Here is a 22480-nt window from a genome sequence, read left to right as displayed (position 1 = left end):
TGCTCATAAAAAATTCAGATTGAAAGCAAAACTCTATAGAAATTTTAAAGAAATTCCATGAATTTTGCCATTTGTCTAGAATTTTAGTATCATTTTTTTTTTTTTTTTTAATTTGGCTAAAACCTTGCTGCTATTTTTAGAAATACGTGAAAAATTGTCACTGATTATAATTTTTTTGGAGGGAGGGAGGGAGGGAGGGACGAGGGAGGGAGGGATGGATGGATGGAGCGAGGAGGGTTAATGTTTTCCAAGACTTTTGAGATTTTTCTAGGAAAAAAAAAACAAAAAAATGAGCTAAAAATAAAATTTTTCAACAAATAGCCAAAGAGACAACAATGTTCAATCCGTTTTTTTGCTTCCTCTTCCCTCCATAGTCTCTTTGTCTCCATATTTTTGATTTCTGTTCAAAATTTGAAAAGTGTAGGTAGGTACACATTTTTAATAAATGAGGCCGAACAAAAATAACCGGCCAATTGACAGCAGTTTTGGAACATTCTTTTCTTTCACATAATACATACATAATATAATAATTCACCTTGTTGATGAGCTTTTGATACCATAGATATCATCAATGGATACCTGATAGGTGATTTTAAAATTCGTATACAAATTATATTGTGCAAAAATTACTTACATAATATGAATAATCTTAATTAAACGAATAATATTTTTGATTCATTTCATCATTTTGTTTTGTTCACTTGGAAGTAATGAAGTACGAGTACATAAAAGAAGAATAATTCATTATTCATACCACTGAAAACGGAATCCAAGATGTTCAAAATACACACTACAGTGTATTGTCCATAAAAAAAAAAAAAAAAAAAAAAAAAGGAAGTTACTAAATTGAGCCCTTTTCTCTGTACCACTTTCAATTTTAAAAATAGACATTTTCTTCGTACACATTTTTCAATTTAAAATTAAAATTAATGTAATTTCTTCAGATCCGAATTTGGCTTTGAAAACCAAATTACATAAGACACCATGTATCATGGTATGTATTAATATACGGTAAAAGTAGCAATATTTTGATCATACAAAATGTTGAATATTTAGTTGGAAAAAAAACCGAACAGTTACAAAATGTTATACAAAATGTTCAAATACAAGACCCGAATGGAGTTGAATTTCGCTGCTTCTTCACCCCATTTAGGCTTCAAAACAACACGTGTCGTTGAAATTTCACCTTCTCTCAAAACGTAATTCACCTCACTTAATAACCTCACCTATCCTCCTCGAAGTTTAAAAATTATAAAAATTGATAGATATCTGCCTATCGAATAGAAAAATATGTACCTATAAACTTTTCACTCCACAAAAGAATCCACGATAAACCCAAAAACTTTCGAAAATTTCATCAATAAAATGTTCACAAAATTCGCTAAATTAGAGGAGATGAGGGAATCACGTTAGCCGAGCCTATAAAACCACAATTTATTCCGTATCAAACGAGCCAATTCAATTACCAATGTGAATTTTTCATCCAAATCGATTTCTACCTCTCAATATTTTATTTTGTCTTTGATTCCGAACGAAATGTTTTCGAAGTGAAGTAAAAATATTTTTCGAAGCGTAAAATTCCAAATTGAAATTTTCTCAGAAAATACGCGTAAATTTGATGTTTTTCATGCGAGTATGATGATATCTTTTAGAAAAATTAAAGATTCTCAAATAGGATCAAAAATATTCAACACAATAAGTAGAGAAATACTAATAACAAAAAAATTACATCATTTCCAAAAAGTTTTAAGATTGGAAAAAATAATTTTGAGAAATCAAATGGTCTTGAAAACTGACCATTGTTTTTCCCCCCACAAATTTACAATTTTATTCTTCAAATTCGAGAGAGTACATCTTACAAACGAAGCTATCACGTTTGAATACAACTTTCAAAGTTCCTGGTTAGGTACCTTATTTTATTCCATTTTTGAAAAACAGCACGAAAATTTTATCCATTTTATTGCTTATCGAAACAAAATGGACACCGGACGGAAAAAACGAAGAAATACTGAATTCCTTAACAATAGAAAATAAAGTTGAATTGTTCAAAGGACTTGAAACAAATTTAGTAGAAAAACTCGAGAACAAATCATTTGCTGTTTCACCGAGTACAGTTTAGATACCTAGGTAGAAACGTAAGTTTTGAGAAAGAAGAGACTGAATTTACTTCAGAACCATATAGACTTGGATGAATCCATAAACGATAAAACAATAGAAATCTTGGACATGGTCAAACCACAAGATAAAATCTTCGATAGCAAAAAAATAAAAATAAAAAACAAAAAATGGTAAGTTTTCTGGTGATGGTAACACTAGAATGAGAAATCGATTTGCAAGTTATACTTGCAACATAATAAAGAAAAAACACAGCAAATTTTCCAGTTTGCTACTTCTTTCAGATGAATCTGATCGATCCAAGAAGTATTCGAGTGCTATATGCTGTTCTGAAATCTTGAGTGAGAATTTCATAAGTGCCAGTTAGGTACTTCATTTATCATTAATACTTCTCAAATTGGCGCTTGAGATATCGTTGCATTCGACCCATCGTACATATTCCAATGGAAGATCTGGTTTGGTTAAGCTGACTTCGCTGTTTTTATTTTGTATGTATAATAATTCGCTCATTACGTCTTCTGCGCTGCAGTCAATCAGACGTTGGCGACTCATCACAATGGCGTTCACAAAACCGTTGTTGTTGGTGATGAAACGGTGCTCCATGAAGATGGTATTATGATCCCAATGCATTACCTAAAAATAAAACGAATAAAATACTTCATTAGCGTTGTTGCTTTTGAAAATACAATACGAGTGTTCACAGTCAGATATTTCTCACGGTGATGAGGATCTGGCTTCTAATGATAGGTACCTTGGTAGTAATAGTGTAAAAAGTAAAAGGCCGGATAAATCTGCGATATCGAATATTGGTACATATTTGAGCAACCGAACCTCCTTTCTTTCTGATTTCGTTCCATAATCTTGTCCTTACGTAGAAATCTGCTCTGGCAAAATCAACTTCTCGCAGATATCGCGTATTGTTCATATGAAAAAGGAGCGTATCTACGTCGGTGGTCAAACAAATTCCTGTAATCAATAATCGCCTTGACATTTCAATTCGCCGGAATTAAGGGTATTTACTCGAGGCTATTCGATTACAAGGTTGCAAATTCAATTCATAAACAATTTTAGGGAAAAAAAATTAAATTACTTACCCGAATAGGTAGTCTCGTCTAAAATATACAACCGTCTTTTGAAGAATTTCGCCATAAAAGCGCATAATAAAAAACGTAAAAAATAATGCACTTCTAAAATCCAATAACAAAATAATAAAGGAACGGTAACGTAAATTGCTATAACACAAAAATTTGATTCCGAAGTTTCATTTTTTTCAGTCACATCGCTAAAATTACCCATTGTTTTTACACGTTAGTTCGAGATCATTGTTAGATCATTTTCTCATCTCAGTCGCCAAACAACTCTTCGCGAATCTCGAGAAAATTTTCCCAACTGAGACATTTTTTCAAATGCATCACAATCGACTTTTTATTGGCCGACCTTCAACTTGCGAAGCTCATCGAACGCGACCTTGACTAATGGTTAAAATCGTTTTCGAAATTCAAAATGTTTTCTTATATTCGCTATTAATTACAAAAAAGAAATAAACCAATACTTGGCACTATAATGTCTAAATGCTCGAATGTATAGAACATTTAGTGCATTGAAAATCGATATTTGCGTGGCCGTATTATCCGCATGCGTTGTTCGGTTTCCGGTGCAAGCACAATAAGTTTTGCCGTTGACCATTCGTAGTACCATATACAAGATGCACGTAAGTTTAAGAAAACCGCAATGGATTATTTTATTGTAAATGATACGATTAAGATGATGAAAAAAAAATGTATAAAAATATAAATGTATTTTCGGATTTATGCATTTTGAAGCATATCCATAACCCAAGGTGAATCACTACTGGTATAAGGTGTTGGTGGAATATCGTAATGTAATGGAAACTGGGGTCCGTCCTCGGAGGGTTTCTCATTCGTTAATGGAAATCGATCTTTTTCAATCTATTATCGAATAATTATTCCATGTAGTCATTTCTCAACATTTTCATCCTAAAATTAAAATCGTAAAAACTTACCAAAAACGTAGGAATGAATAAAACACCGGCTTCGTAAGATAATATTCTCAGATCAGTTTTCGCCTTATTTTCCATACCCCAAGCTGCTTTCGATAAATTGGCGCTGGTGAGTAAAAACCATGAGAGGTATTTTTTGCACGGAGATATTCGACAATATGTCTTTATATGAGGCATCGATTTCGTTCTGTTACGAATATTCGATTTCCATTTGCTGTAAAATGAAAAATGATGTAGATAAATTTTTGTTTCAATTTTTCGACCATATATCAATGATTAATCAAGTAGTTACCATAAATACTGATTGAGCCATGGTTGTTTATCATGCGTAGCTTGATTGTAAGGTAAACAACCACCAGCTGCAAGTCCATCGTAACTCGAAAACACGTCATCGAATGACGGATAAATCTGCGGTTTAGAAAAAAAAATAAATAAATAAAATCTATTCGAATTGGTGATTGGAAACTTGAATACGTACGAGTTTAACAGGTGGTTGAAACGAAAGACATTTCTTAGCAGAAGACATGACTCTGGTGACTTCTCCGAGTAACCAAGCGTGAGGATCTTTACCCAACGAACCGATAGACGAGCATTGATAATAAAGAGGCCAATCTTTAGCATTTTCACTCGGGACTAGAGCATTCTGATTCAATAATTCGGCCAATCTGTTCAAACCCCAGTTGACGGGAGCTTTTTTAGAATGAGTTCCGGGAGTACTGGCGATGAAAAACACTCTGAAATGTTCGAGTAGCATTTTACAAAACGAAACGTTCGATATTACGAATAAAGTTACAATACTGATACGTACTTGACTTCTCTGCAGTCGGCATTTTTTACTTTTTCAATCCAAGGATTGAGAACTGATAAATTATAAGCTCTTAAATAGGACAGTAAATCTTTTTTAAATTTGGTTTCGGAGTCGAATTGATATTCTTCGTCTGTTCGCTGTTCGATAAAAGGTAATCGAGGACTGATCCAAATGCTATAAAAATTTCAACAGGTTAAACAGATACATCTGAATTTTAGATCACTCAACATATAATCAAGATTTTATTACCCTTGAGTAGTATTTTCCCAATCGAATTCTATCAAGTTTCCAGTAGTGACTATAACTCTGATACTTTTATCTGTGTAGGATAATATCATCATTTTACTGCGAAAAAGAAACAAAAATATTAACAGACGTATTTTCTAAATGAAAAATAATATGAGCCATTTATATCCTTACGTGTGATGTGATCCGAAAGCACTGGGTTTGATGTAAGTGGCATTCAAAGTGGGAAGCAATTTCTTCTGTATAGCATCACTCATTTCAGCATCTTCACAACCATATAATAAGGTGATCGGTGTAGTTCTATGAAAATACATCAACATCAATCGATAAAATTTGTAATACACTATAATCAGATGGTATTACTGACTACTGAGTTGCTTACTTTTCGTTGTATACGGCGTACTGAGCATATAACCAAGTAATCTGCACCATGAAATTAATCTGCAAGGAGGATTCCAGCGTTCCTAATTTATTGCTCAATAATTCTGAAAACAACCCAGACAATTAATTTATACATTGTAAAAACACGTTATCTATACGAGTCATAATTTTAATTTTTAATTCATACCTGGGAAAGAAACACTAAGCATGTCATCGTGTGTTTTACTTTCGTCAGCGATGGCCGACAGAAAATATCTGTACGGTTCGGAATGTTCTATTTTCGATAATATATCTCCTTTCGAACGCTTCTGTACGTATTCCCTGTAGTTGAGAAGATTTCTTTTTAAAGATCCAGGATCCATTTTCTTCGCACCGGTATCAGGTTGAGCAGCTTTGCTGGAACTCGGTGAATTGCTTGGACTATCGAAAGATTTCACAATTTCTAATTGACGTAGTAAGTTGTCCTTTGGGATTTTGCAAGAGTACGCAGATGGTATACGAATATCGGAATTGGTTTGACTTAAAATTGTATTCACTGGAATGCAATATCGTTAGTTCGCGGTTAGCACGATTCGTTGTGAAGTAAAGACTTACGATGAGGATGTCTGAAGGAACTGAAATGGTCTGCTTGAAGTCTGAAACACTTTTCACCGTATTTACATTCTGGTTTCGAATCGGACATGTTACAAAAGGATTTCTAGGAAAAAATGCACGTTTTCGTCATTCGTGTCGTGATAAAAAATAGAAAGACCGCTCAAAAAGTTTATATTTCGGTACGCTATTCTGAACTTTTAATCAGAGTAATTTCGTGGTGTGGTAACTACTTTCCGATTTCCGCGCGAATGGCGTCAAGTTTGAATTTTTAAACTTTGAAAGTCTCGTTTTCCTTCATTCCAGTCTTGATTTTAATGCATTTTTATGATTATTAAATTAATTTTAGATACCGACACCACTAATTTTGAAAATTCTGTGTTCTGAACATTATTTAATTTGTAGTAGAACATAAATGACAAAAAATAAAATATAAATGCATAAAAAATAATACATAGGTATAAAAAAAATAAAAATAAATGAACATGTCCAGTTGTCCCCTTCGATTTTGCACAATATTCAATACGTAAACAGCGAATTTTAAATTATTAAGATACTCCCAAGTCCCAACATCCACTTATCTATGTCATCACTCATCGGATGAGTACCTGGCTACCTACCTATCCCTGCAGAACTACATATATCCTTAAACATTAAACTTGAATCTCTGTAAGCGACACCTTTGCCAATGCGTTCACTATTTCCAGGAGAAGACGAGGATTCGATTTAACTAACTCGTTTTTAATTTCTGCACTCAGCATATCCGGATTATACGAGTTTACTTTTATATAATTAATAGCTCGTGTTTTCAAATTCTTCGCATCGTATCTGTCAGCCAATATCAATACATCAACGGCAGTTTCGGTTGATAAACTTTTCATCAATTCTTGTTCACAAACAAGTTTCAACTCATCTAAATCAAACATATCGGCTGCTTCCAATAACTGAGCAACCATCGTTTCCAATTTTTCCGACTTTCCTGCATAGATATAACGTAAAATTTCTTCGAAAACGATTTCATCGACTTGTTTTAATTCGACAGAATCCAATTTTTTTTCTATCCACTCAGCGTCAAACATTTTTTGGAAATACGGGCAACGAGCCGCCAGAATATTTTTATGAGCGACGTATTTTTTATTCTTCACACATAATGTGATGTCGCTGAATTTATCGTCCATGAACAACGTTTCGATACCTCCCAAACAAGCAGGCTGGCTTTTTTCACATGAATTTATAAATGATGGATTAGTAATATGGACTACATCTGTATTTTTTATATAAGATAATCTGCAAACCACTGTAAGCTGATCATTCGGCAATAGCTCATTAGCTTCCACGAGTAGATTATTTCTGCGCACAAAATATTCAAACCCAACCGAGAAGCTTGAATTTGAAATTGTGAACTCCATGTTTTGAGTTGACGTTTCTTCACTTTTAGAAGACTTCTTTATCAGAGATAACGTCAAGTTACCCGAAATTGGACAGTACTTAGCTAGGTTGGAAGTATCAGCAGGACACAAATGTAATGAAACGTAGTCACTACAGTAGTTAGGATTCAGAAGTAAGCGCCATTTAAATTCATCACCGGGAGCCGAAAACGCTGACGATTTCAATATAACGCATCTTTTGTCATGAATACGTCTGTAACTATCAATAACCCATACGTAATCTACTATCCTGGGATGCACTTCGGTACGACACACAGTTGTTGAATAAGATGAAGTATCAATAATTTTCATATTTGGCAAAGTCATGTTGCTTGAATACAAGTTCCAAAAGAAATGAAATGGCTCGATCAACACGAATTACGAAAATTCAACTGGAACCTGAAACAAATAAAATACTACCTGAAAATTAACGTTTCTAGTTTTTCTACGGGCAAAGGATCAGGAGGGAAAAAACGTATGAATGATATTCATCATTTGCTACCTGAATTGAAAATTTAAGATTTACGAGGGTATTAAACCAAATTTTCATTCAAAACAAATTTTCATAAAAAAATACGTATTCAAGTTTAAGTAGGTACATACATTAATATCACAAAGCGCAATGAATACATTTTTCGAGCCAACAAATAGCCAACTATAAAAAACCGCAACACAAGATGTGGTCAACGAATTTTCAATCGAGTTTATAAAAAATTAAAAATCACCACACACGGCTTTTGTTTTTCATTTGTGCAAATACCGAAAATGTTTCATAGTCGTATTTAAGAAATCAGCTAGAAATGAGCATAGATTTAGTTGATAGGTACCTACTTTCAATGAACTTCAACATTCAATCTATTTTATAATGGTATTATTGTTCTTTTTTTTTTTTGAAATAATTATTTCAAAAAAAAAAAAAGAACAATAATGTAGAAATAACATGCATGAGAGTTGAATAAAAAGAGATATGAAAATTAAACGATAGGTACTGGGTTACTTTTAAAACGCACACACGTGTCAATTATAGGATTTTAAAAGACGATGCTTCATGTCTTCTTCACTTACAAGACATCAAGACAAATACCCTCTATGCTGTAAAAAGTTCTTGAATTTTAACGCATTAGGATTCATTTCGAACTTCTTTAGATAACTATTTGGATTGTAGGAGTTCACTTTTATGCAATCAATAGCCTGAATTTCCAAATTCTCGACATTAAATCTATCAGCCAATATCAATATATCCACGGCAGTCTCCGTTGATAAATTTCCGAATAATTCTGCTTCGCAAATAAATTTCAGCAGTTCTATGCCGTACTCGTCTGCAGCTTCTAATAACCCACCAACCATCGTTTCCAATTCTTCAGCGTTTCCCGTATAGATAAAACGTAAAACTTCCATGAAAACTACTTCATCAATTTCTTTTAGTTCAATACAATCAGATTTTTTTTCTGCAAAGTTAATAACGTCAATGCCTTTAACATAACTGCATCCGTTTGTAAGAAAACAAAGAGTTTGGTCAACTTTAAAAATGAACATCACTTCTAACAATAATTTAATTTTAAGTAGAGCATAAAGAACAAAAACAATAGATCCATATAAAAATAAAAAATGATATACGAAATAAGTAAACGAACAAGCGCTTTTTTCAGCTCGCATTTTTTAGGTGTTCGCTTCGATCTGCACAATACTTAAACTTATACCTACCAAAAAATATAAAAAGTGGATTTTGAATTACGATAACGATACTCTTAATCTCTTAATATCCACTCATCTCATCACTCATCAGATAAGTATTCCTAAGAAGCGCAGAACTAAATTATTCAACTTAAATCTTTTTAAGCGACACCTTTGCCAATGCGTTCATTATTTCCAGGAGAAGACGAGGATTCGATGTAACCAACTCGTTTTGAATTTCTGCACTCAGCATATCCGGATTATAAGAGTTCATTTTTACATAATTAATAGTCTGGGCTTTTAAATTTTTCGCGTTGTATCTGTCGGCCAATACTAATAAATCAACGGCAGTTTTAGTTGATAAATTTGTAAGCAATTCTTCTTCACAAACAAGTTTCAATTCTTCTAGATCAAACATATCGGCTGCTTCTAATAGCTGAGTAGCCATCGTTTTCACTTTTTCCAAACTTCCTGAATAGATGTAACGTAACACTTCTTCGAAAACCGTTTCATCAATTAGTTTCAGTTCGATAGAATCCAAATTTTTTTCTTTCCAGTCAGCGTTAAACATTTTACGGAAGTACGGACAGCGAGCAGCAAGTATATTTTTATGCGCAGGGTATTCCTGATTTTTCACACATATCGTGATATCGCTGAATTTATTATCCATGAACAACGTTTCAATACCTCCCAAACAAGCAGGCTGGCTTTCTTCGGCGCGTGAACGTACAAATGATTGATCAACACTGTTAACTATATCTGTGTTCTTGTAATAAGATAATTGGCAAAGCACTGTAAGCTGATCATTCGGTAATAGCTCATTAGCTTCCACAAATAGGTGACCATCTCTTTCCACAAAATAATCAAACCCGAAATCACCGTCGCCTGAACCGCAAATTACAAACTCCTTGCTTTGAGTTGACGTTTTCTCATTTTTAGAATTCATTAAGGATAACTCCAAGTTACATGAAATTGGAACGTACTTTTCGAGGTTGGAAGCATCATCAGGACACAAATGTAATGAAATGTATTCACTACAATTGGGATTCAAACGTAAGCGCCATTCAAATTCATCGCCGTGAGCCGAAAACGCTGATGATAACATTATAACGTCTCTTTCGTCATGAACACGTCTGTAATTATGAATCACCCACATATAATTCAACTTCCTGAAATTCACTTCGGTATGACAAACAGTTGTTAAAGAAGGTGAAGTATCCGGATTTTGCATATTTGGAAATATTATGTTGCTTGAATCCAAGTTCCAAAAGAAATGAAATGGCTCGATAAATACGAATTAGGAGAGTTCCACTTCAACTGAAACATGAAACAAATAAAATATTACTTGAAAATGAAAGTTTTCAGTTTTTCCGCAGGCGAAGGATCATGAAAAAAAACATGATGTACGAATGATGAGATTTAATGAAATAATGATTTCTATTCACTACCTGTAATGTAACTATTGGAAATAAAAAAGTATGATGGATATTAAACCAATTTCTCACTGAAAACGTTTCGAGGATGATGGGTAGATAGGTATTAAACCAATTTCTGACTGAAAACGTTTCAAGAGAAATTAAAAACGTGCAATAAAATAATTATATTTTTTGAGTCAACAACCAACAAGTACAATACAAAACAAAATAGCCTGAGCCAACTGATAAGTGATAACTTTTGAGAAAGTGCACAGGGGAAAGAGGCGACCGGCGACCACCGCGTGATCATGATGTAACCGGTTTCGGCGGTTTCTGTTTCGAATTCAAATTTCATAATCATAAAGAATTTTTGAGTTTTTAATTTTATTCAGTCAGTCAGTAATAGTCTATAAATTAAACATCACACATCTTTATTGTTTTTCATTCTTACGATCTTCTGGAAATGGAAACAAGCAGTCAGAAATGAGCACATACGTATAGTAATTACTTTCAATAAACTTTAACATCGTTCTATTTTATAATTTTTTTTCTTAATGTACAAAATATAAAGTAGGTATTTCATATTTGCATGAAAGTTGAATAAAGAACTATATGAAAAAAAAAAATTGAAAACTAAACGAATAGGTAGGACGTGTTTCCTTCAACTCGTACACGAGTCTGCATCATAATATTAGGTGTCAATTATGATTTTAAAAAAGGATGCTTCAGACATATCTTCTAGAAGATTTTAAGCCCTGTAGATATGCTGTAAAAATTCTTCAATTTTAACGCAATTAGGATTAAACATCTTTAGACGATACCTTTGCCAAGGCATCCAACATTTTTAAAAGCAGATCAGGATGCGATTTCACCAACTTATTTCGAACTTCTTCAGATAACATATTTGGGTTGTACGAGTTCACTTTTACGTAATCCATAGTCAACATTTTCAAATTCTCGGCATTAAATCTATCAGCCAATATCAATATATCCCCAGCAGTTTCTGTCGATAAAGCTCCGAATAATTCTTCTTCGCAAATTCGTTTCAACTCGTCTATGCCGAATTTATCAGCTGCTTCCAATAACTCAGGAACCATCGTTTCCAATTCCTGAGCGTTTCCTGTATATATGAAATGTAAAACTTCCCTAAAAACTACCTCATCAATTTCTTTCAGTTCGATACTATCCGAATTGTTTTCTGTCAAGTCAGCTTCAAACATTTTCCAGAAATAAGGACAACGCGCTGCCAATACGCTTTTGTGCGCCGGATACTTTTGCTTGTTAACGCATAACGTGACGTCGCTAAATTTATCATTCAGGAATAACTTTTCTATTCCTCCTAAAGAAGCAGTCTTGTTTTCTTCACTTCTAGTTTTTCTCGATAATGATAGACCAGAAACGTTAACTATATCCGTCATCTTGATGTAAGATAATTGGCAAGTTATTTTAAGTTGATCTTTTGGTAACATCTGATTAACTTCATCAAACAGGTAATTTCTTTCCACGAATTGATAGAATCCTGCATAGTGGTGTCCATTTGAGCTCGGTAACGTGAACTCAATCTGCTGAGTTTTTTTTTCTTCATTTACAGCATTTATCAAAGAGAGCTTTACATTACCCGAAACTGGAGTATATTTGGAAATGTCAGAAGTATCATTTGGGTATAAAAATAATGACACCCATGAGGCGCCGCCACGACTGGGATCATACATGGGAGCGAGGTGTAAGCACCATTTAAACTCGTCACCGCTGGCCGAAAACGCAGATGATTTAATCGTAGAGCCTCTCTTGTCGATCACATTCCTGTAGTTATCTATCATCCACACAAAATCCAAGTCCCTAAAATTGACTTCAGTACGACACACAGATGATGATGAAGTATTGAAATTTTGCATATCTGACGAAGCCATGTTACTTGCGGATTCAAATTTTAAAAAATGAAACGAACGATTCTGTCAGCAATCACGAAAAAGCAACTGAAACATGAAACAAATAAAATAATTCTTGAAACGGCACCTCCTCCGCCATAATTACGCCAATATAGCTAGAAGTAAAAGTTCAAAGTTAGATTGTGATGTACTTGTTATAACTGGCAACGTTGCTTTATGTATGTATCTTTTCAAAGTAACGGTTTCGTATTGAATATATGTATTATTACCTTTCTGTCATGTCAACGAATATGTTATTATACGCCCTGAGAAAAGATGTCTCGTAGTTTTTATTACAAAATACTTCTTAAATGGTAATAAAATGCTCACAAAGTACCCGGTACACTAGTGGCTCCCATCCGGTGGGCACGATTTTCTTATAAAAAGTGCGATTTATTTCTGTTTTATAAAAAACTATTCTACACGATTGTATCGTCGTAAGTTTCCATTGTTCGAAACCGCGTGTGCAACTTTATTTTCTTATAAAATTCGCGACAATTTATAGAAATGATTACGTAGTTCCTGATCAATTAGAAATAAATGTTACTACTCATTCCAGTAAGTGTAACCTGTTTTTCGTGAAATATTGCGCCGGAAAAACGTCAAAATTCCGCGCAATATTGTATCAGATAAGTCGCTTTCAAGACCAATCACGCCGAATCAATCTCCAATCCTCAAGCTACGGAAACGCGAAGTTCAACGTGTAGAAATAATTAAGAAAAGTGTTCGTAAAACAAAGAATGTTCCAATAGAAATAATCAATCCTAGTGTTGAAGTTTTTGAAGATTTTTATACGAATCAAATCCGAGCATTGTTTGAAAACCTCCCGTTTTCAAACCTAGCCGAGTCAGTACGTGAAAACTTGTCGGAAATGGCTCTGACTGAAGAACAAATAAATACTAAGATCGATGATAAAATCGCCGCAGCTGAAGCTCGAATTAATAATCATGTTACTAAAACGATTACCGATGCGACGAAAGATTTGTTCCAACAAATTTCTACAGCTATGACGACGGCGATAAATAACAGAATGGATGCTGAAATGGCCGAGTTCGAAGTTCCACCTCAGCATATCCAAGTCACGTTACCTAATGAACAGAACTTCATTACCTTATTTCCGAACTCCGGTATAGTCTTCGATGAGCAAAATAAACACCACCCGAATCGTTTCCTTGATCAATTCGAAAACTACATGTCGCAAGTGCAGCTTACCAACGAAATGACTAAAATTATTATGTTTAACACAGCCGTAAAAGTAAACAATGATTCGTGGAGCAGTCGTAGTAAAAATGCGAGAACCTACCAGGATAGCCGAAGAATATTTCTCTCAGTATTCTGGGATGAAGCCTGTCAAAAGGCAGCTCTAGAAGCGTTTAGTAATGAAGCTGCGCCGACCGACTACTCTATTACGAAAGTAATAGAAAGAGTCGAATTATGGTACCCAACGCTGACGAGTATGAAGAAAGTATCACCTAGTGAAGCAATAAGCAGTCTTTACGATAAAATACCACCGGAGTTTCAATATAAAATCTCGAGTGAAGACGTAAACTCTTTCGAACAACTGATTGCCAAATTAAACTCGCTGAAACAGCTGGCTGCCTCAAAAATCTGTAACGTGACCAGCTGGGCTAAACAATTGGAAATCCCTCAGCGAACGACTCACCAGCGAAATGACGATCGCACGTTTCGCGATTATAGTAGCGGTATTATGCAAGACGAGAATGGCAAAACGAGTGATGATCGCGGTGGTTATCGTGGTCGATGGAATAATGGAGAATATCGAGGTGGTTATCGTGGAAGAAGCCGTGGCTATCGAGGTGGCTACCGTGGCGGATATAGAAATTATGACAACTATGATAACAGACCATATGGTGACAAATACGGCGAAGATTCACGTCCATTATCCGAACAACAAACTGGTCAAAATGGTGGCCAAAATGCTACGGAACAACAAGCACAAAATACTACTTCGAATCCTCCGCCAAGCCAATCTCTATTTCAACGACAGCCTCAAGCAAATGCTTCAACATCCGGTAATTCGTTTGCTAATGGTCTATTTGGCAGTCAAACCGGAGCTGCTCAACAGAATTCTTTAAACTAAGTCCTGACTCGTATTCCCGTCCAAGAATAAACCTATGTAAACTAGAAATAAAAAATTGTAAAATAAATTATTTTGGTGATAACATCGCTCAATTATTACTTGGTAACGGGAGTATACGTATGCCAACCTTGGCAAATATTTTTATGACGCTGAAAAATTTTAATCTATCCAATCAAAAGCTGGTAATTTCATTCGGAGAAGGAGAGTTAAACGATGATCGAATTCCGTTAAACTATATCGCATATTGGGTTCAAAAAATCTGTAACCAAATAAAATATCAAAAACCCTCATCAACCTTGGTTCTGTTTCCGATTCTGCATCCGGCGACCAATAAAAAACCTCGTGGTCATATTCGGAGATATTTACGTATTCTATCTATTTACAAGAAAAATATCTATCGTATGAAAAACACCAGGCTAATCACTGAACTATCGAAGCATTTTATCGTAACAACTGGGCATCGAATGAGAACAAATAGATCTGGAGTTATCAATGTTATAAAAGGGAAATTCTTCTATAGTAATAAATTACATGATTTCTTACCTAGAGATGATAACAGTAAAATATTACGATGCCAGTTCGAAGAAATATTGCAGAAATACAATATGATCCAGTCTGAACCTGAAAAGGAAAAATCATCGATAGAAATAAATAAACTACCTACTATGTCAATACCCGAAGAAGAAGAAATCGTACCTGAATCCGTAGCGCGAATTACTCTCAAAAAATCGCCAATTCGTGTAAAATCACCGCCAATATTACGTAGAAAAGTATTCTCGCCATCAAAGAAAAAACTTTCACCAATAAGAAAACCAAAAATTATCCAAACATGCGAAAACAACGACGAAAAAATCGAAATCTGCGAACCAATCACTGAGCAGCATCCGAACGGTGAACCTGAGATAGAAAAACACGAACATATTAACGTTAACTGCATTATAAATCATAATAATGCCGACGATAGCATCTCATCGGAGGAATCGCTTGACTCTTCGGCATCAATGAAAACAGTAGCCACTTGCAACTCACCAGCTAATCTGAGTATCGAAGATGAAATGGAGTTGACATACGATCTATATAATGTTCACTCCAACCAACAGCCAGTACTCTATCAACATCCTGCAGAAGAACAAGCATTAACTATCGAAGAAATTACTGATGAAGTTATAGAAATTAATAAAATAAAAACAATCGAAGCGAATGAACAACCTAAACATCCGCAAAATACAAGTGCTATTCCGTTGAAAATTGAGACTGAAGACTGCGTCGTTTTACTTGATTCCGGTGCTGACGCAAACGTCATTGATCAGGGCACACTTTTCATGCTGCATAGAAATCATCCAAATCACGTTGCTTTCGAACCTGCAAAACAAATTGCCATTGTTAAAGTAGCCAATGGTAACGAAGAAGAATGCCTTGACCTTATGGGCGTCGTACAGTTTAAATTTAAAGACTATAAAATCAACGTAAAATTCCATGTAATGAGAAACCTACCAGGCAAAATTCTTATCGGTCGCCATGCTATGAAAGACAACAATATAGATACTGAGTTTGGTCCAATGAGAGCAAAATGTGAACGTGGTGGCGTGATAGAATACATTGATTTCGTAATTCTAGATAAGTACATCAACATCCGTAAAATTCATATACGTTTAATCGATAAAATAATTAAACCAATCGAACCTGCGAAAGATACCGGTGAAATTCTTCGTAAAAAGCTCCTACGAAATGATAGAAATATTCAGCTATCAAACGAACAACAACAAATCGCTTTCCAACGTTTAAATCCGCACTCTCGTATATTTCGTGACGAAATTGGTCGTTACAATGGTGATCCAGTGGTATTCAAGTTCAACGTTGATAAAGTCCCCAACTTTAATGGTAGAAATTATATCCCAAGCGTTCATATGCGCGAAAAAGTGAAAGCTGAAATGCACCGGTTAATTATTAACGATATTATCAGACCATCGAATACAACTCATGTTAATAATACTATAATACGTACCAAATCCAACGGCTCGCTTCGTATCTGTCTAGATCCAGAAGAACTGAACAAATATCTAATTCCAAACTACAATGAACCACCAAATTCGGAACGTTTGGTTCATGATGGTAAAAAGAAAGTCTACCGATCAACGGGCGATTTTAGCTCTGGATTCTGGCAAGATCCACTCGACGAAAACTCGAAAAAGTACACCGGATTTAAGATGGACGGTGAAATCTGGGAATGGAATGTAGATCCATTTGGTACTGTCGTCGCTATGGGAGAATTCATTGATCGCAGACGAAGAATGTTTTACGGCCTTCCAGTGAAAATGTTCGTTGATGAATTCTTGATTGAAACTGAGACATTCGAAGAGCACGTCCAACTGCTCGAAGAAGTATTTCGGCGAATCAACGAGGCGAATATGACGCTAAACCCGAGCAAAACTAAACTATTTCAGAAAAACGTCGATTTCCTTGGCCACGTTATCGGAGAAGACTCGGTGAAAAAACAAGATCAAAAAATGGAAAAATTACTACGTTTTAGAAATAAATTCTTCAATAAACGCCAAAACAGAGTTATTCTACCAACCGTCACAAATATCAAACAATTCACCGGTCTGACAAACTTATATAGAAAATTCATCGAAAATTATCAGACAATATTAGAGCCAATCACGAAACTTACCAAGAAAGATGTTCCATTTGTATGGGGAAAAGAACAGTCCGATGCGTTCGATCAACTTTATGAAGCTTATCAGCAAAAGTTCGAGTTAAAAATGCCAGATAACGAAGAACCATTCTACATAGAAATTAGCGTCGAACCATCCACTGTGAATGCAGTCTTGTATCAAATACTCGAAGGAGAAAAGCATGTTGTTATGTTCGTGTCATCAGCGCTGAAATCACACGAAAAAAATTATTCCATCATCGAAAAACGAGTATTTGCGCTCGTTAATGCGTTAAAAAAGAACAGAATGTGGCTCATCGGTAGAGAAATTCATGTTCCAATCAGTTTAAAAACAGCAGTATCAAAAATAAAAGACGCATCTGAATTCCATGTTAAAGCAGCCGGCTGGTATCTTTGGACGAAACACCTCAACATCCAATATACTATATCTAAACCTGACCATAAATTATTCAACTCACCTCCGTTAGAATTGATCAGGACCGAAGAAATAATGGATATTTTAGAAATAAGAGTCCAAATAAAACAGGATCTCGAACAAGCGCTTTTTCATCTATCAACATGGCAAAATGATGATCCAAAATTAAAAGCTATTATTAACACATTAAACGGTCAAATTGCAGATAAAATCAAGTTTAGAGGAAAGAAAGCTGTAGCAAAATACGTTGAAAATATCAAAGAGAAATATACAACTGATTACGGCATACTATATCGGACAACTGGAGAATATCCATTACCTTATCTTCCAAGTGCGCTGCTGAGAGAAACTGTTGAATATTTGCACGAATGGTACGGTCATCTCGGGAAAAATAAATTGATTGACATCTTTAATAGAACTTATTACCATCCGTCGGCTGAAAAACATATTGCTTTTATCGTGAGTGTCTGTATTGTCTGCAAACAAAACAAAGTTTACGGATTAAAAAAATATCCAGAGTTTGCTAAAGTTACAGCAAATGATATCGGAGAAAATGTTAGTGTGGATCTTTATGGTCAATTGCCAAATCCACTGGGTCTTCCTCGTGCTATCGTCGTCGCTAAAGATGTATTTAGCAAGAAAGTATATCTAATGGCGCTTAAAGATACGAAAACAGAATCGGTCTTACCTATTCTAACACGAATCAACGATGATATGCGAGCCCATGGTCACAAATTGAAGCGAATCACGACTGACAACGGACCACAGTTTATATCGAATCAGTGGAAAGACGAGTGTAAGCGATTGAAGGTGGAATGTACATACGTATCGCCGTATAATCCTCAGTCATCTACGGTGGAAAGAAGCATGCGTGAAATTGGCACTCAATTGAGAATCTATTTAAATGAAAATAGTAACAGTGAAGACTATACTCACGAAAACTGGCATTATTACGTTTCAGCAGTAGAAAAAAATCTCAATATGGCTCCTTCGGATTATGGTCTTAGTCCATTTGAAATATGGGGCATTCCACAGGATGCACCGAAGCCGGAAATTATAGAAACATTTCGTCATGACATCAATAAACTATTAAAAAAAGCAATAGAAAAAATCAGTACCTACGAGAAAAAATATACTACATTCGATAATCTACCAGATATTATGCACGATGGCGAGTTGTATATTGATAAAAGTGGATTTCTATGGGCAGCTACTGATGGGGCATGTAAAGCCAACGGAAGCGACGATGCTATCGCTGGAATTGGCGTTTGTTTTAAACCAACCAGCCGATATAATATTTCTCAACGATTAAATAAGCAAAAACCCACGAATAATTTGGCCGAACTCTACGCGATAAAAGAGACCATATTAGCTGTGTTATGGAAAACCGATCACCGAAAATTAAAGATCTTGACTGATTCGTTATACGCCAAACAAACTATCGATAAAACACTCGAGTACGAGCTAAATGAATGGAAAAATGCATCAAGGAAATTAGTGGCTCATAAAGACCTTCTTTTACAAATAAAAGAACTAAAAAGCAGAATGCGTTATGTAGAAATAATTCATACAAAAGGTCATAAATATGACTTTACGAACGTAGTAGCGGATAAATTAGCGAAGCAAGCTGTCTATGGCGATGATCGCGAAGAAATCTTGAACTTACCTCAGGAAACTAAGCGTGAAAAAATCCATAAACTCATTCGATTGAAACAGCTAGAACTATGGATCATTCAAGAACAAAAATTCAACGAGAACGACGATCCAGAGAAGAGACTCCAAGAAGGAGATCTAGTAATGATTTCTACTCATCTACATAGTAACGCTGACAGATTTTTAGCCGGTAAATTCTATCCGAAACGCATTGGACCATTTATAGTAGAAGAACAAGTTGATGTCAATTGCTATCTAGTTAGAAATTACAAAACAGAAGAAAACGACGATATAAAATTTGTTAACTTACGCCAAACGACTATTTATGCGAAAAAAGAACAGGTTCAACTGCTCGAAGATAACGTCAAATATACCTCACCATTTGATAAAAGAACTTTTCAGCAGCGGATAGATGATCGGAGAAAACTCGAATTGGTACAGCAGGATGCGGAGTCTGAAAGCGATTATCTCGGTTGGAATGATGAGCAGACAAATCCATCTAAACTGAAACAATTAAAAAATATTATCCAAACGAAGAAAAAGAGAGGTCGTCCACCGAAAGAAAAACCAACGAAAAATGTACTTACTATCAACATGATTGTTTCTAATACGCCGATACCGATCGAAAACAGCTACACTCAAGAATTAATGCGAATCGAAAAAGAAATTGGAGAAGACGAATTATTCAAAAAGGCCACCGAAGTTAGAAAAATTAAACACGAGCAAAATATTTCAAATTCAATCCGCCAACTTCTGAGAAACAAGCTACACGAAGAAATGTCCAAGGAAGACTACCATCGAGTAGTCAGAGGTTGGAATTAACCAAAACGTCACTCATCCGAAAGTAACTGCCTAAAACGCAAAAACATCAAAAAGCCAAAAATCATCTGATAAGAAAAAGATAAAATCACCGATTCTAGAATTCTAAAGGAAGTGCGTCGTAAATTCATTCTCTCGTTAATGTGTTTGATGTGTTTAATGGCTATTCTCTAGTAATTTCATTACGTGCGTTCTCTATTCGATAAAAGCTGATTGATGTAATAATTGCAAATTCAGTTCTATGAGTGTCGATCTGCGTTGCTTTACGGTGGTGTTTTAGAAATAAATTACTACTTTATTCATTACGATGCGTCCCGTTTCATCAATCTCTCGAGTGGCAGACGGTCGAATAGTTCGGAGCTACCGGTATCACGATGACCGTAACTCCTACAGCGAGCGGTCAATCAACGACCTGAAGACCAAACTGAGACAAAAATCCGATATAATCGGAGAATTAAAAGAACAAAATAAATCCGCCAACCGGAGAGCGGAAGATCTACAAAAACGCATCGACGAACTGGAGAAGAAAACAAAAAACCTTCAGTCCAACAGAGTTCCTCTATCTGAATACCGAAACGAAAAGATTATTGCCAACCTGTCGGAGCAAGTTCGTCTTTTAGAAATAAAAATACGTGACCGAGACTACACTATCCGATGTCTCAAAGAGGAGAATATAGAGTCGTCCAACATAATCGATATGGAACGGGATGAACGGAAGCAATACCAAAGGATGCTGCAAGAAGAAAAAGATCGTCAGAATGAAGAAACTGAACGAGTTCGACGTCAATTACAGGAATCCCGAAAGCGAAATCTAGATTTAATACGGCAGCAGACTTGTCTTCAAAACGAGAGAGATGAATCGGTGCAACAGTCAACGGTGTTATCGAGGCAGTTACGACGCATCTCCAAATATCTTACCGGTAAATACCACTCAGAATATATCGTCACAGGGCTGTTATCAATCAAACAAATGAACGACAAACTGTATGCCCATTTTAACAATAGCAGGATGCTCGGTGATAGTTTTGTTGCGTATCTAATTCGTGATGCCCTTATGGAGAGTGGCGAAAAATGTATTCTAGAAATGGTCGAAGGAGTTAATATTCGCTATAATATGAAACACTTCCGTGAATACTTAGAAATAAACAACAGAACAGACAGGACATGTACGACTAGCTTCGGTTGGCTCGATATTCAAGACGGTAGAATGACCGACGATAACCTGAAAAAAGAAATCTACGCGATCCTGAGAAAACTGAAATCGAAATACGAAATCGTCCGACTTATTTTACTTCCGCATATCGAAAACGTCTTAAAGATCCAATACGCACAGCCATATGAGTTTCAGTCGATCGTTCAACGGAATGACGAACGGCTAACCTTCTTTAATACTACGCTGATCAATGCAGCGCGAGATATATCAGACGAGACCTGCTCAATCATCATACGAGACATCGAAAACATCGATCAAAACTTCGTTGGGTATAAGTTCTACGTAAAACCCAATTCAACAAAAATATTCTTCCATAATGAATATACAAATGCAACTCGACTGAAGCTAATAGATGAACCAAGGGCTCTTCTTGACGATTAATTCGGTCATCGGTGACTCTCCTCTCTCAAAATATGGTATCTTTATTATTGTGTTACTTACGAATTCACACAGCTATATCGAAGTCTTCAGCTGTGGTTTTCTTTTATTATGTGTTCTTTCATCTTTTTATAGTTATTATTTCTATTACTATCGTTGTTTTGTTTCTCTTTATTAATCATAAGTTCGACTGAACGAAATTGTTTTTGTGTTCTACAAGTGATATGTTGTTTCTTACTATTATTTTTTTTATTTTTCTAATGTGATACCTCTAGGATAATCGAGGCAAACTACCTTAATTATTGTTCAGTATTTTGTTATTGTTTTTTTTTTGCGACTCGACGTATTATAAAAAGAGTTGTATGAATAGAAATCAAGACTACATCTTATAAGTTAATTTGTGATATTTTTTTTACTTATTTTTCTATTCGAGTGTTTTTTTTTTTTACTAGTCGAGTCGGGGCAGGGGGTGTCTGTGGAACTGTCCCTCTTCTCGTGCCTCGCGCCGAGACAGTTGGGGCAGTGAAACGGCACCTCCTCCGCCATAATTACGCCAATATAGCTAGAAGTAAAAGTTCAAAGTTAGATTGTGATGTACTTGTTATAACTGGCAACGTTGCTT

At 35.3% G+C, this 22480-nt stretch overlaps 5 protein-coding genes across 5 annotated transcripts; all 5 read right to left on the bottom strand.

Annotated features, from left to right (window-relative positions):
• Positions 1-306: 306 nt before the first annotated feature.
• Positions 307-3687, bottom strand: LOC135842838 (protein THEM6-like). Its single transcript, XM_065360491.1, has 3 exons — positions 3210-3687; positions 2867-3081; positions 307-2748 (listed from the first exon to the last, which is right to left on the bottom strand). Exons 1-3 carry the CDS (start codon positions 3409-3411, stop codon positions 2488-2490), a joined length of 678 nt encoding a protein of 225 aa, XP_065216563.1. The 5' UTR covers positions 3412-3687; the 3' UTR covers positions 307-2487.
• A 140-nt stretch (positions 3688-3827) lies between these two features.
• Positions 3828-6384, bottom strand: gkt (glaikit). Its single transcript, XM_065360490.1, has 10 exons — positions 6165-6384; positions 5758-6105; positions 5572-5674; positions 5364-5489; positions 5193-5288; positions 4944-5117; positions 4614-4869; positions 4428-4543; positions 4139-4349; positions 3828-4064 (listed from the first exon to the last, which is right to left on the bottom strand). Exons 1-10 carry the CDS (start codon positions 6250-6252, stop codon positions 3924-3926), a joined length of 1659 nt encoding a protein of 552 aa, XP_065216562.1. The 5' UTR covers positions 6253-6384; the 3' UTR covers positions 3828-3923.
• Positions 6385-6814: 430 nt separating this feature from the next.
• On the bottom strand, positions 6815-7915 carry LOC135845146 (speckle-type POZ protein-like). The gene has a single exon (XM_065363610.1). It carries the CDS (start codon positions 7913-7915, stop codon positions 6815-6817), a length of 1101 nt encoding a protein of 366 aa, XP_065219682.1.
• A 1208-nt stretch (positions 7916-9123) lies between these two features.
• LOC135842485 (speckle-type POZ protein B-like) lies at positions 9124-10920 on the bottom strand. Its single transcript, XM_065359965.1, has 2 exons — positions 10711-10920; positions 9124-10579 (listed from the first exon to the last, which is right to left on the bottom strand). Exon 2 carries the CDS (start codon positions 10491-10493, stop codon positions 9414-9416), a length of 1080 nt encoding a protein of 359 aa, XP_065216037.1. The 5' UTR covers positions 10494-10579; positions 10711-10920; the 3' UTR covers positions 9124-9413.
• Positions 10921-11477: 557 nt separating this feature from the next.
• Positions 11478-12587, bottom strand: LOC135845145 (speckle-type POZ protein-like). The gene has a single exon (XM_065363609.1). It carries the CDS (start codon positions 12585-12587, stop codon positions 11478-11480), a length of 1110 nt encoding a protein of 369 aa, XP_065219681.1.
• Between the last annotated feature and the right edge of the window lie 9893 nt (positions 12588-22480).

Source organism: Planococcus citri, chromosome 4, assembly GCF_950023065.1.
Source record: "Planococcus citri chromosome 4, ihPlaCitr1.1, whole genome shotgun sequence".
In the NCBI taxonomy this organism is placed as follows: Eukaryota; Metazoa; Arthropoda; class Insecta; order Hemiptera; family Pseudococcidae; genus Planococcus; species Planococcus citri.
Note: the sequence above shows the minus strand (reverse complement) of the source record. Positions and strands in the feature narration are given on the sequence as shown.

Coding starts and splice junctions, on each gene's coding strand:
- LOC135845146 (XM_065363610.1), bottom strand. CDS start 7,915: ATGACTTTGCCAAATATGAAAATTATTGATACTTCATCTTATTCAACA.
- gkt (XM_065360490.1), bottom strand. CDS start 6,252: ATGTCCGATTCGAAACCAGAATGTAAATACGGTGAAAAGTGTTTCAGA. Junction 5,118..5,192: donor TGGGAAAATACTACTCAAGG/GTAATAAAATCT, acceptor AAATTTTTATAG/CATTTGGATCAGTCCTCGAT. Junction 4,870..4,943: donor GCCGACTGCAGAGAAGTCAA/GTACGTATCAGT, acceptor CGAACATTTCAG/AGTGTTTTTCATCGCCAGTA.
- LOC135842838 (XM_065360491.1), bottom strand. CDS start 3,411: ATGGGTAATTTTAGCGATGTGACTGAAAAAAATGAAACTTCGGAATCA. Junction 3,082..3,209: donor AGACGAGACTACCTATTCGG/GTAAGTAATTTA, acceptor TATTGATTACAG/GAATTTGTTTGACCACCGAC. Junction 2,749..2,866: donor TTTACACTATTACTACCAAG/GTACCTATCATT, acceptor TTTTATTTTTAG/GTAATGCATTGGGATCATAA.
- LOC135842485 (XM_065359965.1), bottom strand. CDS start 10,493: ATGCAAAATCCGGATACTTCACCTTCTTTAACAACTGTTTGTCATACC.
- LOC135845145 (XM_065363609.1), bottom strand. CDS start 12,587: ATGGCTTCGTCAGATATGCAAAATTTCAATACTTCATCATCATCTGTG.